This window comes from Lemur catta, chromosome 15 (genome assembly GCF_020740605.2).
Source record: "Lemur catta isolate mLemCat1 chromosome 15, mLemCat1.pri, whole genome shotgun sequence".
In the NCBI taxonomy this organism is placed as follows: Eukaryota; Metazoa; Chordata; class Mammalia; order Primates; family Lemuridae; genus Lemur; species Lemur catta.
The window spans coordinates 24,077,909-24,094,525 of record NC_059142.1 but is presented as its reverse complement, the minus strand read 5'-3'; the positions used below and the strand labels follow the sequence as shown (position 1 = coordinate 24,094,525).

Here is a 16,617-nt window from a genome sequence, read left to right as displayed (position 1 = left end):
CGGATGTGCACAACAAGGAGCCGTGCTGGGCCAGCCCTGAGCGGCACATGCCCAGAGACATGGGTACCTTTGTGCTCCTGACACACTTGTTTTGTGTGTGTTTGTATTATGAAGAGTCCTCTAAGGCCTGGGGCTGGGACAGGGTCACTCCTTGCCTGGGTCTTAAAATAGTACCAGTCCTGGTGCTTTGAAAATGGCGATGTGTCAAGCAAGTGACACCAGTTATCTACCACCAGGAGCAGCAGCACCAGGATGTCGACCCACTACGCGGTTTTCAGGTGTTGGGGTCACCGAGAAAGACAGGACTTACACAGGCACTGGATAAAACAGCACTTTACTCATGCAGAGAAGTGACAGAGCAGTGTCAGCTTCAGTTGGCATATGGTACCCTGTGGCCTGCTGGTCCCACCCACAGCTGGCAGAGGGCAATGGTTTGTATGCACCGCTCTTGTGCTGCAGGCAAAGGACCCCCTTCCCTCCCCACCCATAATGGATGCAGTAGTGGGATCCGCCAGGGGCCATACAGCGCACACGCTTGAGCAGAACAAAGGAGCACACGTTGAGTCTAGCATGGAGAAAGACAAGCTGTGAGTGCTCTTTCTCTCTTGCTCAGGAAGTGTTCCAGGCCCAGGGCACTCTCGTGCCGCCGTGCAAGGGTCGGATACTGACTGCCTTCCCCAACAGGATGTGCAGCTGGCCCGAGAGAGAGAGCTAGAACACTCCCTCACCTTTGTTTGGGACAACCATCTGAGCTCAAGGGACCCTCTTAGCTCACTTTGCATTTTACTTCACAGCTAAAACAGTGTCATGGAGCTGCTTTGAGGCTATGTTGTATGTGCAATGCTTGGTGGGAAGAGTTCCTGCTGAGACAGCTCAGAGACCGCTGGCTTGGCTCACGCCCTGCCCTCCCTGCACAGGCGACAGGCTTGTGTACAATCCTTGGTCCATCAGATGAGGTCAAACACCTGCGATGGTTTCACTTGGAAACTCAAGGAAGAGCACCCTATGCAGGGAAGAGCCACAACTTGAGGCCCCTTTCCTCTGCAGGGAGCTGTACTTGGGGCAGCCCTTCTCAGGCTTCACGACCAGTCAGGGATGCAGACACTAGATGCCTTGAACCAGTGAGAAAGGAGTGAGAGATGAAGTTGAAATTAACAGCAGAAAATTTCCATAGACTGAATGCAGGACTGAGAAAGAAGGCAGGCTACCCCAGTGCGGGGACATTTTAGCTCAAATGTGCTGACCCTCGCCCTACACTCCCTCTATAGGGTAGCAGAGCACACACTAGACAAACATGCTGCACAAGTGCAAATCATGGGATGTGGTAAGAGGTGTGTTCACAAAGATGACAGGATATTTGGTATTTCTGCAAGAGAAGTTGTTGTGGAGCATGCTAGGCAATATTGTGAAATAATTACAGTAACTCCCTATAGGATAGTTGTGAAATGATGCCAGCGTGGCCCAAGGCCCATGAACATGGAAAGTGCTTGGTGGGCATCAGCTGTTGTTTATACCAGCCTCCTAGGACCTCTGCGGTTGGAGCAGCCTTGTGGAGCAGCACAGCCTTCTCCCTTGGTTGTGCCAAGCTAAGTCCCAAGTAGAGCTCATCTGATTCTTAAATGTCACCAAGGATGCTTGGTGGTGGGGGACAGGGGCAACAAAAAACTCAGGAGGCATGCAAAAACCACTCTCAAAATATTTTCTATATTGGAGAGGTCAAGAAATGGCAACATGTTGTGAAATCAACACATTGGTTGATGAATATTATGCAATTTGTTTCTTCATTTTCTTTTCTTTCACTGAACGAATGTGCATTTAATATTGTGTCAGACACACTGTACATCACTGCACCCTATCAGCCCCATCTCTTATTCTAGCAGGCGCTACAGCACCCGGCCGTGCACAGGCCTCGCCCAGCCTCACGGGGGCATAATGTGACCTCACCTCACCTTGGCCAGCATGCACACCCCTCTTTTCCTGCATTGGGGATTCTCTGATGCTGAGGTGGGAGATGCCTACAGGACCCTCAGACATGTGCAACCTGGAAGTACTGGACAAGTACTTCTGACCACACCTGAGTAGCATCAGTTACTGTAATATTAGTTAATGAGGTGACTTTTGGAAAGTTCTAAGGATGAGGGCTGGTTTCCAGGGGAGCCAACCATTAGAGGATTGGGACGTCAGTCCTACCCTCTAAACTCCAGGGAGGGGAAGAGTGGCTAGAGATTGACTCAATCACCAATGGCCAATGATTTCATCAATCATGCTTATGTAATTAAGCCTCCATAAACACCCAAAAAGATGGGGTTCAGAGAGCTTCCAGGTTGGTGAGCACGTGGCGGTAGGTGCTGAGAGGTAGGTGCCTCTTCCACCTGGAGAGGGTGTGGAAGTTCTGTGCCCCTCCCCTACACCTCGCCCCATGCAGCTCTTTGATCTGGCCATTCCCGAGTTGTGTCCTTTATAATAAAGCCATAATCTAGCAAGTAAATTGCTTTTCTCAGTGCTGTGAAATATTCTAGCAAATGAAAGAACCTGAGGAGGGGGTCACGGTAATAACCTCTGGTAGCCAAGTTGGACAGAAGTTGTGGGTCATCTGGGGACTCACTATTTGCAACTGGCACCTGAAGTGGAGGCAGTCTCATGGGGACTGAGCCCTTAGCCTGTGGGGTCTGTGCTAGCCCTAGGAAGGGGTATCAGAAGTGAAGTATTGAGAACAGTAGTAGAGAAGAAAGAGGAGTTTTCCTCTCAAGGAATAAATAATACGATTCTGGTTATATTTTTGGATGTAGCGTCAAAGTACTTGTTAATGAATTAGACGTGGGGTAGGAGACAAAAAGAATCAAAGGTATCTCCAGACACTATGCAAGGAATCGCACAGCCAGGTCTACAAGTTAGAGTGTTCTCGCTGGGGGTCCCCACGTTTATAGGCTATTTGGGCACCTGAAAGTGGTTAACTCCTGAGGGGAAAAACTCCTCTGATTTAGAGCATTCATGAATCTCCTAGAGGGAAGGAGCCTTCTTAAAATATTTACTCTTTTGGCTGGGTGCAGTGGCTCACACCTGTAACCCTAGCGCGCTGGGAGGCTTAGGTGGGAGGATTGTGTGAGTTCAGGAGTTCGAGACCAGCCTGAGCAAAAGCGAGACCCCGTCTTCACTAAAAATAGAAAAAAATTAGCTGACCATAATGGCATGCACCTGTAGAGTCCCAGCTACTTGGGAGGCTGAGGCAAGAGGATCCCTTGAGCCCAGGAGTCTGAGGCTGCTGTGAGCCATGATGACGCCACTGCACTCTACCTGGGGTGACAGTAGGAGACTCTGTCTCAGGAAAAAAATTTTTTTTTACTTTGTTTGCCTGTACTCATCGGGACAGTTCCAACAGTCTATAGGGACACCCACAACATCCTTGCCTTCTACTTCCTGCTGCATTTTCAGCCTTGTTCTCCTTTTTAGAAATAGCATGTTAACTATTACGTTGCCAAAGAACGGCATTCTGACTTCTGCCCTGTGACTTCCTGGTCCTCCAGGTCTTATAAATACAAGGGCAGAGCTGGGGTCCTGTGAGCCCAGGAGTCCTCAGGCCAGCTCTGACTGCCCACCGGGAGGATGAAGGTCTCCGGGGCTGCCCTTGCCTTCCTCATCCTCGCTGCTGCCCTTGGATCCCAGGCCCGCGTCATACATGGTGAGTCCAGTGAACCTTCTCACCGGTGGCCCGGTCCATGGTACCTCACGGTCTGGGGAGGACATGCAGAGGGACACCCCTGCCTTCCTGTGACTACTGTCTGTCCCAGACATGATTATGGCACTGGCTGAAAAGCAGCAGCAGGCTCTTTCTGCAGCCTTTGGTCCCTGGGGGAAAATCTTCCCATTTGGGGCCAATTATTTCTCTTTTCATGGCTAAAATTATTTGATACCTTCCCTTAGTTGACATAGGACTGTTAAGTGCAAGATCAAAAGAACTGTAGCAAAATTGTAAACTTGTAGAAAGAAGCATAGAATTCTATGACGTTAGAACTGTTATATGCTGTCTAGTAGCATCTATATCATTTTGGAGAGGAAACGGAACCAGCCAGGCAAGTGACTCAGCCAAGGTAACCTAACCATCTTATTTTTATTTAACAAACACATATTTGGTACCTCCTATGTATGGGGCAGGCACTGTTCTAACTCTCTTACAGGTATTAACACCTTGAGGCCTCCTAACAACCCTGTTGGGGTAGTATTAGGTTGAACAATGAATTTATCATTTTTGTAGGGGGAAAAACCAGAAAATCAGTAATTTTATATAGTTTTACATATTATTACTATTCACATTTTACAAATGAAAAAACTGAGGCATAGAAACCTTAGATAACTTGCTGAAGACCACAGCTGGTAAGTGGTGGAATTAGGATATGGGCTAGTTAGGAAGTAGTTATGGAAAGACAAGGCCATTTAAGATCTTTTTTAATTTTGCAAGCCCTACCCAAATCATCTTGAGTATATTAACGTATACTCACGAGCCTCATTAAATATGATTTATATATTTATATCCAATTATATAAAAAATAAGTTGAAAACAATGGAAAGCAATTATTGGACTGAGTTAACAGCTGAATCCTTATTGCCAAAATCTTTGTTTCACTATGAAAAGTAAACATTGATTTTTAAATCTAGCTCTATTCTGTGATAATATTCAATTGTGGAAACAAACTAACTTTAAAAATTAAAAAAAAAAAACAGAAAGAAAAAAAGCTAAATTTAGTTTCATTTGCCCAATTAGCATAGTGCAGGACCCCAATTCCATATTCAAAACCTTTGGTGCTGATAAATTTTGGAATGCAGAATTTTTCCAGAATTAAAAGTGAATATGGTATGACCCAGCAATTCCATTTCTGAGTATATAACCAAAAGAATTCAGAGCAGGTACATCCAGAGATTTTAGTTCATAGCAGCATTATTGACAATAGCCAAAAGGTAGAAGTAATACAAATGCCCAAGAGATGAATGAATAAACAAAATGTGGTTCATACATGCAATAGAATATTATATATCCTTAAAAAGGAAGGAAATTCTGACATATGCTACAACATGGCTGGACATCAAAGACATTATGCTAAGTGAAAGAAGCCAGTCACAAAAGGACAAATACTGTATGATTCTAATCATATGAGGTCTTTAGAGTAGGCAAATTATCATAGAGATACAAAGTAGAACAGTGGTTTCCAGGGACTGGGGCAGGAGGGGGAATGGGGAGTTAATGTTTGATGGGTATAGAGTTCCAGTTTTGCAAGATGAAAAAGGTTCTATGAATGGATGGTGTTGATAGTGGCACAGTAATTTCAATGTATTTAATGCTACTGAACTGTATACTTACAAATGGTTAGAATGGCAAATTTTATGTTACATATATTTGAACATAACTTTAAAAAATAATTTTTTGGCCAAGCGCAGTGGCTCACACATGTAATACCAGCACTTTGGGAGGCCAAACTGGGAGGATTTCTTGAGGCCAGAAGTTCAAGACCAGCCTGGGCAGTGAGATCCTATCTCTACAAAAAATTTAAAAATTAACTGGGCATAGTGGCATTCACCAGTAGTTCCAGATCCCTGGGAGGCTAAGCCAAGAGGATTGCTTGAGCCCAGGAGTTCAAGGTTACTGTGAGCCATGATTGCTCCACTGCACACCAGCCTAGGAGACCCTATCTCTAAAAGAGTAATAGGCTTGGCAAGATGGCTCACACCTGTAATCCTAGCATTTTGGGAAGCTGAGGTGGGAGGATCGCTTGATGCCAGGAGTTTGAGGCCAGCCTGGGCAAGAATGAGACCCCAACTCTACAACAAATAGAAAAATTAACTGAGCATGATGGTATGTGCCTGTAGTCCCAGCTACTCAGGAGGCTGAGGCAGGAGAATCGCTGGAGCCTAGGAGTTTGAGGTTGTAGTGAGCTATGATGACACCACTGCACTCTAGCCCAGGAGAGAAAGAGAAAGACCCTGTCTCAAAAAATAATAATGATGACAATAAAAAACAATTTTTTAAAGAGGTACTACATACGTCTGTTTTATTAATGGTTTAAAAAATGACTTCTAAAAGGGAAATACATACCTGGATGGTACTTACCCTTGGTGGGGTCTCAGAAGCATACTTTAATCAAACACAGCAATATTTCTACAGCACACATATGCAAATATTTATACCAAATTGGATAAATAAAGACTGTAAATAGTCTCACTTCTCATGACATTGTACCACCAAGTGAGTTGAAGAAAAACTGCTTCCAGAGCCCTGTGGATTCCAGAAATGTGTAGAAAGAATTGTGGACTTTATCACATTATGTGGACATAACCATGTTAGATGTACAGCTTGCTGTTATTATTGCAAAGTTAATAGACCATCTCCATGTCTTAAGGATCTCAGGGCCCTAATGGAACAAATGGGCCAGGAAACAGGGCTAGAACCCGGGCAGGTGGCACTGGTCCCGCATCAGAGCCTCTGCCTCGGGATGGGGGTGACGAGTGGGGTGGGTGTAGACACTGAGACTATGCTGCCTTCCAGTGATTTCTCTCCCAGCCCTGTCTGTTTCTTCCAGATACAGAGACAAGAGAACTCATGACGGAAATGCATGTGCTGAACCCTCCAATAATCTACCATGGTAAATGATCAGATATGGCATACATTTAAAAAGCAGCAAGGAGGTACAGATCTGCCCTACGGCTTCCAGCCAGCCCATTTACAGGACGGGGGAAGAACGGGAGGGTTCTGAAGGTGGTGAATGTCTCCAAGGAAGACTAAGATGGCCATGGGGACCTCCTTCACAGTTGCCTTCTCTATTCCCCCCTGGCTGCCCCAGCAGTCTGCTCCCTTGGGCAGAGGGTGCTCTCTGACACCTGCAGGTGTCTGCAGATGCCTTCCCCTTCTGGGGGGGATGCTTCTGGCCCTGTTGTGGCCCACCCTGGCTGTCCTCAGACACACAGCTCAACCCGGGGGAGGGTGTGAAGCAAGGGCTGGCCAAGGAGGAGGCATCATCTCTTCTGAGTCCTGCACCTTCTTACCCTGCACGGTACTCTTGAGGAAAAAGACTAGGACGTTAAGTGGCCTTTTCTGTTGCTGCAGGCTTTGCACTTCCTGCTGACTGCTGCTTCTCCTACACCTCAAGAAGCATCCGGTGTTCAGTCATGAGAGATTATTTTGTAACCAGCAGTGCGTGCTCCCTGCCGGGAGTCATGTAAGTGCCAAGTTCACCGACCATGTGTTGGGGACAGGGAGGCTGCAGGGTCTTGCAGGGAGGACCTGATGGGTGGGTGTCCAGAAAAGTCCCACCCTCTGCATCCTGCCAGGTGAGGGGCAGCTTGTGTGCTTACTAGGAACCTGCGAGGTATCAGGGATGAGATGCCCCCAGCGGAGAGAGGGGTAGGGAAGGAAGGAGACAGCAGGCACAACACACCCATGAGTCACTGGAGGGTCTCACAGGCTGAGGGAGGGCCTCATGGGCACACTGGCTGTGAGCTGCCACCAGCAGAGAGTGGGAAGGACAGGCTGTTTCAAATGGGGAATCCAAGGGGCAGGGAGGATGGGGCTCCCCCTCTTTATTTGCTGAACACACCCGTGTGTGATTTTTCTCCTTCTTGTCCCCAGCTTCCACACCAAGAGGGGGAAACGTGTCTGTGCCGACCCCAGCAACAGTCAAGTTCAGAACTGCATGACAAACCTGAAGCTGAACTGAAATATCAAGGACCTAGGAATAATGACACTTGCTGGCAAGATGGGACACTAGTTACCAGACAACCACCTCCAGCTCTCTTGCCCCAACTCCCTTATGAGCATCTCTTGGCCTGAATTATTTTTTAAAAAATAACATTTATTCTTCTGTTCTGGTTTTAAAGCAATACATCCAATAAAGAATATCTAATTTGCTTTGCTTGAATTTTAAGAGGAAAAAGAAATGCAAAAGAATTATTGAACTTTGGATAAGTGTTGTCTTCAAAACAAGAGACATAGTGTAATTTCTTAAAAACCAAAAAGACAACTCATTCAAATTTAGATTGACTATGTGTCAAAGACGTATTTAACCCATTAGTGAGGGAACCATTAAAATAATTCTAAGGTCTTTTGAGAAACAGACATTTGTACAGTTAATTGGCAGCGACATTCTGAAATAAGTTTGCTAAATTAGAGCTCACATTAATAACCTGTGTATACGGCAATAATAAAATTGTAACCTTTTGGGTTAATCTTTTCTAGTGAACAGAAATCATTTGCATCTGTGCTAGATAAAAATTTACAAGTTAACATGTAATTTCATAATGTCTGGGGCCTAATCAATAGTAAATAGAACATCAATCAAAAGCACATTCCCCTACAGATTTAAGGAATCCTGGTGTGGTCCTATTAGACAATATTCCAATATGACATTGAAAAGCATGCAGTCACCCTTTTGCCTACTTCTAATTTTTAGGTGTTTTTCTTAATAGGTATAAGTTTCTAAGCAATTTTTCCCTAAAGTTAAAGGACATTAATAAAAACATTTAAAGATAGAGTTAATATCAATTTTATATACACCTCTATTAAATCATGTAAGTTTATATTTATAATTAGTATATCTTGGTCAAGTGTCTGATAAAATTCAAAAGACAGCACTTAATTCTAAACAATAACAAAATATTATTTATTTGGAAAAAAAGTTTAAAACCTATGCTTACTTTTAGGGTGATTTGCCTACGAAATCAAAGGGAGAAAACTGATCGATAATCAAATAACCTTTATAAGGCTAAATCACTACTGTGGTAGAAAAAAGTCCTGAGATAATGAGAAAAGCTGGGAATTATTATAACCCTAAAGAGATTAAATGCAAATTCACATTATTTCTCATCTTCTGCTCCCTACTAAAATAGCTAATCTTTGAAGGTTTGACTACAGTTTAGAAAACAGCATCTTTTACCATTGTCAACAGAAGAGAACCTAAACTCTGTAAAATGATTTAAAGAGGTTTCTTCTGAGCCAAATATGTGTGACCATTGCCTGGAGAGCCATGCTCAAGAAGCCTTGAGCAAGTGATCTCACAGTGGTTGGTTTACAATTTGGTTTTATACATTTCAAGGAGCCAGGAATTACACATAAAATCATAAGTCAACACATGGAAGGTGTGCATCGGTTTGGCCCCGAAAAGGCAGGACATCTCAAAGTGGGGAATTACAAGTTATAGGTGAGTTTAAAGAGTCTTTGATTTATAATTGGTTAAAGAAATGAAGCTTTGTGGAGACTGTCTCACACCTTTTGTAGCAAAAAAAAAAAGGAAAAGAAATGAAGCTTTGTCTAAAGCCCTGGCATGTTTTAAGTTAAGGACGTCTGTTAATCAGAGACAAGTACACCAGACATAGACTCATGTGATCTGTCAATTGATAACCTACAGGTGTGGTTTGAGCCCTGCACCTGTTAATGAGTTACAAAGGGTATCTCCAAGAAGAGGGGGGGCATGACGAGGCTTGTCTGGCCTCCCTTCTCCTGGCCAGCAACTCAGCTTTAGGGTATTATCTGGGGTCCCCCTGGCCGAGAGGGGGTCCATTCGGCCGGCCGGGGAGCTTAAGATTTCATTTTAGTTCACACCATTATTTCCTCAAAGGACACAGTTTCATTTACTTAATGTTTAACCCATGATAATCTCATGTTGATTCTTATTTTCCAGCAATTCTTAATTGACTTTTTTTATTGACCAAAAGAGAAATACATGTCTTCCTTTCATTATTATCTGCATTTGTACTTACAGACTCACACCATGCGTTTTATGGAAACTATCTCATTCTTGGAGACATTCTTCAAGGCTGCACACGGGGAATTTTGTTAAGAAGGTAGATCTCAGGTTATGTGTTGTTCTTGTTGTTGTTTTTAACTACACACACACACACACACACACGCACACATACTTGTTATATTGGTCGGGGGTGGGGAGCCATTAAATACATAAGCATTTAAAATAGAGTGTGACAGGTGCTATAGTAGCTTTATTAATAAGTATCAGACACTACAGAAGCACTTGGGAGGGAGGGACACTTGGCCCAGCCTAGAGGGCAGGAGAGACAAGCAGTCTGTCTGACAGAGGTGACTGCTGAGCAGAGTCTGTGGGTTAGTAGGAATTAACATAGCACGGGACCAATTTATCCACCAAGCACCTAGGGGGGGGCCTTGAAAAAATTTATTCACTCTAAAAGGCAAAAAGTATAAAATCTAAATTAATGAATGCATCATTAAGTGTTAAATTTAAAATGTATTAAAATGTCCCTATATTGAAAAACACAGGAGCTGTGTATGCACAGAGAACCTATTCGGGAGGGCCTGCTACACTCATACGGAAACATAGGAGTTGACCCCAAGTCCGTGAGCAGCCACTGGCAGAGTCTGTCTGTGGAATCGCACGGCCAAGGATCCAAGGATTACAGGTTAGAGAATTGCTTCTGGTGGTCACCCCGATTATAGGCTTTTGGGGCACTTGAAGGTCCAGGACAGAGTAGTTAGGACTTGGGGTCATCAGTGCCTGGGAACATCTCCCAGCCCCTAATCTGAAGACATTCCAGCTCTCCATTTGGGTGGCCACTTGGCTAGCTCTTACCTTTCCAGTTCCTTCTGGTCAGGTCTCCAGGAACAGAACTGGAAATGGACACGGAGCGGTGTCCACCAAGTTCACCGAGTTGGGGAGTGACAGATATTCCCCCACTCCCATCCTGGGCTCACATTTAGAGGATTAAATGAATCTGCCGGAGGGAAGAGTCTTCCTTGAAATATTTACTCTCTCCGCCTGTACCCATTGGGACAGTTCCAAAGGTCCATAAGGACAGTCACGTCATCTTTGCCCTTTACTTCCTGCTTCATTCTTAGCCTTGTTCTCCTTTTTAGAAATAGCTTGTTAACTATTATATAGCCGAAGAACAGCATTCTGACCTCTCCCCTGTGACTTCCTGGTCTTATAAATACAAGGGCAGAGCTGGGGTCCTGTGAGCCCAGGAGTCCTCAGGCCAGCTCTGACTGCCCACCGGGAGGATGAAGGTTTCCGGGGCTGCCCTTGCCTTCCTCATCCTCGCTGCTGCCCTTGGATCCCAGGCCCGCGTCATACATGGTGAGTCCAGTGAACCTTCTCACCGGTGGCCCGGTCCACGGTACCTCACGGTCTGGGGAGGACATGCAGAGGGACACCCCTGCCTTCCTGTGACTACTGTCTGTCCCAGACGTGATTATGGCACTGGCTGAAAAGCAGCAGCAGGGTATAGACCTGTCTCTGTCTGCAGCCTTTGGTCCCTGGAAAAAAAATGTACACAATTGACGGGTCCCATTTGGAACCAAAATTATCTGATACCTTCTCTTATCTCTCATTTTAGCTAAATCAAAAGAACCATAATTAAATTGCAACTTTGTGGAAAGAAGCGTATAATTCTATGATGTTAGAACTGTTATATACCATCTAGCATAAAACCATCATTTTGGAAAGGAAGAGGGAACAGGCAGGCAAGTGATCAAGTGATTCACCCAAAGTCACTGTCTCATTTGTACCTGTGGAATTTTAATTTATGGAGGTGATTGAGTATCAACACAGAGGCCAATGCCATTGAAAAAAAGAATTCATTACTTACATTTCCCAAGAGAAGGAGGTACACCATGGCACAGGGGCCCCAAGGAGGGCGTCAGGTTTTGGTCAGGAGGCACGAGCGGGAGGGAGGGAAAAACCTATGCCAGAGGCCAGGAGCCTTAATCCTAGCACTCTGGGAGGCCGAATTGGGAGGACTGCTTAAAGTCAGGAGCTTGAGACCAGCCGGAGCAAGAGGGAGACCCCGTCTCTACTAAAAATAGAAAAAAAATTAGCCGGGCGTGGTGGCACATGCCTGTAGTCTCAGCTACTTGGGAGGCTGAGGCAGGAGGATCACTTGAGCCCAGGAGTTTGAGGTTGCTGTGAGCTACCATGGCACTCTCAGGGGCAACAGAGTGAGACTCTGTTTCAAAAAAAAATACAAAAAAAAAAAAAAAAGAACATATGCGAGAACCTTCGTTGGGTTTCTGGGGAAAGGCAGGGCAAAACAGAGCATGCAGTTTAGGATCGGCTAGTCTGAGTAAGTCCAGCAGGCTTTGGGACCCAGGGATGGTCTCTGGTTATCTGGTACCTGGCCTTGGCATGATTTAGGGCAGGGAAAATATTGGCTTGGTGTGTGAGAGTTAAATAAAGGAGGCGGTTGGACATATGAGCTCCGTATGAGTTGATTTGTATATGAAAGATCTGAGCTCCTTGCTACGTCTATGAATTGGCTCACCCTGGGAGGGGCAGTCTCTCCCCAGCTGTCAAGATTTTTAAGATGTCAGAACACCATAAGATACAGAAAATAAAAAACAGGATTAATACAGTTCATCTGGCCATTCTATTTTGTTATTTAACAAACACATATCTAGTACCTCCTATGTGCCAGGCAGCCACTGTTCTAAATGTCTCAGAGATATTAACACATTGATTCTTCCTAACAACCCGGTGGGGTAGGTATTGGGTTGAACAAATGTAAATTTGCCATTCTTGTAGGAAAAACAAAACAGTAGGACATCAGCAATGTTATATATTTTGCATATTATTATATCACTATTATTATTCACATTTTACAAGTGAGAAAACTGAGGCATAGAAACCTTAGATAACTTACTCAAGATCACACAGCTAGTAAGTGATGAAATTAGGATATGAGCTAGTTAGGAAGTAGTTATGGAAAGACAAGCTATTTAAGATCTTTTTTTTTTTTGGCAAGCCCATCCACAACATATCAAGCAAATCAAAGTGTACCCATGTGCCTTATTAAATATAATTCATATGTAACAGTATAAGAATGACCTAAAAGTTTCATTGCGTTTTCCTAATTAGTACAATACAGGTACATATCCCTTATCTAAAGTCTTTGGGGCTAGACATATTTTGTAATACAAAATTTTTCTGGTTTTAAAAAGGTACTCAACATCCCTGGTGATGTCTGAGAAGCATACTTTGGTCAAACACAGCAATATTTCTGCAGCAAACATATGCAAACATTTATACTACATGGGATTTAAAAAAGACTATGAATAGTCTCACTTCACTGCAGTTGACATCATGCCACCAAGTGGGTTGATGAAAAACTTTCTGTTTCCAGAGCTCTGTAGATTCCAGAAAGGTACAGAAAGAATTATGGATTTTATCACATTATGTAAACATCTGATTAACTTAACCATGTTAGATTTGCAGTTTGCTTTTAGTATTTCAGAATTAATAGAATGTTCACATATATCAAACATTTTCAAAATGTCCCTGAAGAATCTCAGGGCCCTAATGGAACAAATGGGCCAGGAAACAGGGCTAGAACCCGGGCAGGTGGCACTGGTCCCGCATCAGAGTCTCTGTCTTGGGATGAGGGTGAGGAGTGGGGTGGGTGTAGACACTGAGACTATGCTGCCTTCCCGCGATTTCTCTCCCAGCCCTGTCTGTTTCTTCCAGATACAGAGACAAGAGAATTCATGATGGAAAATCTTCAGCTTGAATCTTCAGTAATGAATCATGGTAGGCGATCAGATATGGCATATATTTAAAAGCAGCAAGGAGGTACAGATCTGCCCTATGGCTTCCAGCCAGCCCATTTACAGGACGGGGGAAGAACGGGAGGGTTCTGAAGGTGGTGAATGGCTCCAAGGAAGACTAAGATGGCCATGGGGACCTCCTTCACAGTTGCCTTCTCTATTCCCCCCTGGCTGCCCCCAGCAGTCTGCTCCCTTGGGCAGAGGGTGCTCTCTGACACCTGCAGGTGTCTGCGGATGCCTTCCCCTTCTGGGGGGGATGCTCCTGGCCCTGTTGTGGCCCACCCTGGCTGTCCTCAGACACACAGCTCAACCCGGGGGAGGGTGTGAAGCAAGGGCTGGCCAAGGAGGAGGCATCATCTCTTCTGAGTCCTGCACCTTCTTACCCTGCACGGTACTCTTGAGGAAAAAGACTTGGCCATTAAGTGGCCTTTTCTCTTGCTGCAGGCTTTGCACTTCCTGCTGACTGCTGCTTCTCCTACACCCCAAGAAGCATCCGGTGTTCAGTCATGAGAGATTATTTTGTAACCAGCAGTGCGTGCTCCCAGCCGGGAGTCATGTAAGTGCCAAGCTCACCGAACATGTGTTGGGGACAGGGAGGACCTGATGGGTGGGTGTCCAGAAAAGTCCCACCCTCTGCATCCTGCCAGGTGAGGGGCAGCTTGTGTGCTTACTAGGAACCTGTGGGGTATCAGGGATGAGATGCCCCCAGCGGAGAGAGGGGTAGGGAAGGAAGGAGAGAGCAGGCACAACGCCCCCATGAGTCACTAGAGGATCTCACAGGCTGAGGGAGGGCCTCATGGGCACACTGGCTGTGAGCTGCCACCAGCAGAGAGTGGGAAGGACAGGCTGTTTCAAATGGGGCATCCAAGGGGCAGGGAGGATGGGGCTTCCCCTCTTCATTTGCTGAACACACCTGTGTGTGATCTTTCTCCCCCTTGCTCCCCAGCTTCCACACCAAGAAGGGACAACTTGTCTGTGCCCACCCCAATGGTGGAGGAGTTCAAGATTGCATGAGAAAACTGAAGTCCTACTCTGTGTCCACAGGCCCAGGAATAATGACAGTTTCTTGAGGAAAAGGGACAAAAAGGGCCAGCTACCCCATCTCCAACTCTCTTGCCCCAACACTTCCTGTGAGTTTCTTGGCTTGAATTACTTTAAAAAAGTATTGTTCTGTTTTCATTGTAAAAGTAATACATCTAATAAAGAATATTCAATTTTAAGAGGAATTTGAATTCAAATTTTAAGAAGAAATAAATTGAAATAAAACTGAAAGAACTGCCGAGCCCCAAAGAGATTAAATACAAATTCACATTATAACTCATCTTCCCCTCTCTACTAAAATAGCTCATCTTTGAAGGCTTAGCTACAGTTTCAGGAAACAGTTTCTCTTACTCTATCATTAGCTCAATATTTCATCCATGATGATCTCTTGTCCCATAATTTCCTTTTGATTTTTTTCTGTTAACCAAAAGAGAACTGCTTGTCTTCATTTCATTAGCATTCCATATTAGCACACACATATTCCCAACATTTGTTTCACGGCAACTGCTTCATTCTTGGAGACAATCAAGGACCTTCTAACTTTCTATCCAATTTGGAGAAAAGTTTGTAGCTTTATCCTGGGGCAGACACCACACCTGAGTGTCCTGCAGTGGGGACTGGTAGGGTTGTAGCTATGCACTCAAGCCAGGTTTCTTCTCCCAGCACCCCCTGACTCTGATCTCTGGGTTATCCAGGGTCCTGCTGAGAAAATTCTCCTTTTCAATGATCTCCTTTACCTATACAAGAATACACCTTTTTTTTAGCCTTCTTATGATTTGCCATCAAGCTGACCCATGTCCTTTATAGACAACAGAAATGTATCACCTTATGATAGGCTAATGTCATCTTTTCTGACTCCCTACTGCTACTGTGAACTTATGCTTATATTTCTTCTGTCATTTCAATGGGATTTAAGGAGATAAAAAAAAAGGCAAACAGAGATGCTCAGGGTTCTAGCCCGTATTTTGATCCATTTACGATCTTCCTTGTTGCTCTCATGACTTCACTGAATGCTGTTGAATTCAGAAATTTTGAGTTGAAACCAACCCACTAAGGCCTAAATATATGACTGGGGGATGGTGACCCAGAAGTTTCTGGATTCTCCGTGTGGAGATTTTGTTTCAGAGCCTTTGGGAAAATTTCAAAAGGGTTGTTGGATTAAAACTGTGCTAGACCAAAGGGGAATGTGTGAAGTTTCACTGAGTTCTCTGACAGGTCAAGTTGTTAAGCTCAGAAGAATGAAGGGGGGAGAGAGAGTAGTACGGGTGCCAGAGGGCCACTTAGGAAGGTGTTGGGTCACAACAATGGCAGCTCAACAGAAGTGAGGGATGAAAACCAAGACTGTCCATTCTAAACAAGCATCTGGCCACTCACAGAGCTCTTTGAGGTCTTAGAGGGGACAAAAATATGTTATGGGCAGGTTAGTTGCATAACACTCCCATACTCCATTTTCACAGTTCCTCAAAAACAGTATGTTCTTTTTTGCTTCCTTACTTTATGTGGTGTCCTCTGCCAGAAATGCCTTCCTCTGACCTCTGCCCAGAAAAACTCAACCCAATCTCAAGGGCTCAAATTAAATGCTACCATAAAACCTTCTGCCATCATCCCAGCTAGAAAGACCCATCTCTCTGTCTCTGGAATCTTGTAACAGATATATGCTGTCACTCAAACAGATCATTATTGAGTGGCTACTTTATGTTATGCATTGTGCTAGGAGCCAGGCCTTAGGAAAATCATGAGAACAAAACACTCTAGATTGTTGCCCTTCAAGAATATTTCAGTCTGTAGAGAAGACTGAAAATAAGCATAAGAGATGACACTTGGGTGCAAGAATAACATCTTTTTCATCTCTAAGTCTCCAAATAATTATGCAACCTTGGAGTAAAAAGATGAGGCTCAGCCGGGTGTGGTGGTACACGCCTATAGTCCCAGCTACTTGGGAGGCTGAGGCAGGGGGATCGCTTGAGACCAGGAGTTTGAGGTTGCAGTGAGCTATGATGATGCCATTGCACTCTAGCCTGGGCAAC

General features: G+C 44.6%; 2 protein-coding genes across 3 annotated transcripts; both read left to right on the top strand.

Annotated features, from left to right (window-relative positions):
- The first annotated feature begins 3,504 nt into the window (after positions 1-3,504).
- LOC123620355 (C-C motif chemokine 23-like) lies at positions 3,505-7,894 on the top strand. The gene is made up of 4 exons (XM_045525517.1): positions 3,505-3,679; positions 6,570-6,632; positions 7,094-7,205; positions 7,616-7,894. Exons 1-4 carry the CDS (start codon positions 3,604-3,606, stop codon positions 7,701-7,703), a joined length of 339 nt encoding a protein of 112 aa, XP_045381473.1. The 5' UTR covers positions 3,505-3,603; the 3' UTR covers positions 7,704-7,894.
- Positions 7,895-10,853: 2,959 nt separating this feature from the next.
- Positions 10,854-14,795, top strand: LOC123620354 (C-C motif chemokine 15-like). 2 transcript variants are annotated; one of them, XM_045525515.1, is made up of 4 exons: positions 10,854-11,087; positions 13,470-13,532; positions 13,994-14,105; positions 14,594-14,795. In XM_045525515.1, the coding sequence occupies exons 1-4, from the start codon at positions 11,012-11,014 to the stop codon at positions 14,778-14,780; spliced, it is 438 nt and encodes a 145-aa protein (XP_045381471.1). In that variant the 5' UTR covers positions 10,854-11,011; the 3' UTR covers positions 14,781-14,795. The 2 variants fall into 2 exon arrangements, with proteins under 2 accessions (XP_045381471.1, XP_045381472.1); XM_045525516.1 differs by having other exon boundaries at positions 10,867-11,087; positions 14,496-14,769.
- Positions 14,796-16,617: the final 1,822 nt, after the last annotated feature.

Coding starts and splice junctions, on each gene's coding strand:
- LOC123620355 (XM_045525517.1), top strand. CDS start 3,604: ATGAAGGTCTCCGGGGCTGCCCTTGCCTTCCTCATCCTCGCTGCTGCC. Junction 3,680..6,569: donor CCAGGCCCGCGTCATACATG/GTGAGTCCAGTG, acceptor TGTTTCTTCCAG/ATACAGAGACAAGAGAACTC. Junction 7,206..7,615: donor TGCTCCCTGCCGGGAGTCAT/GTAAGTGCCAAG, acceptor TCTTGTCCCCAG/CTTCCACACCAAGAGGGGGA.
- LOC123620354 (XM_045525515.1), top strand. CDS start 11,012: ATGAAGGTTTCCGGGGCTGCCCTTGCCTTCCTCATCCTCGCTGCTGCC. Junction 13,533..13,993: donor ATCTTCAGTAATGAATCATG/GTAGGCGATCAG, acceptor CTCTTGCTGCAG/GCTTTGCACTTCCTGCTGAC. Junction 14,106..14,593: donor TGCTCCCAGCCGGGAGTCAT/GTAAGTGCCAAG, acceptor CTGTGTCCACAG/GCCCAGGAATAATGACAGTT.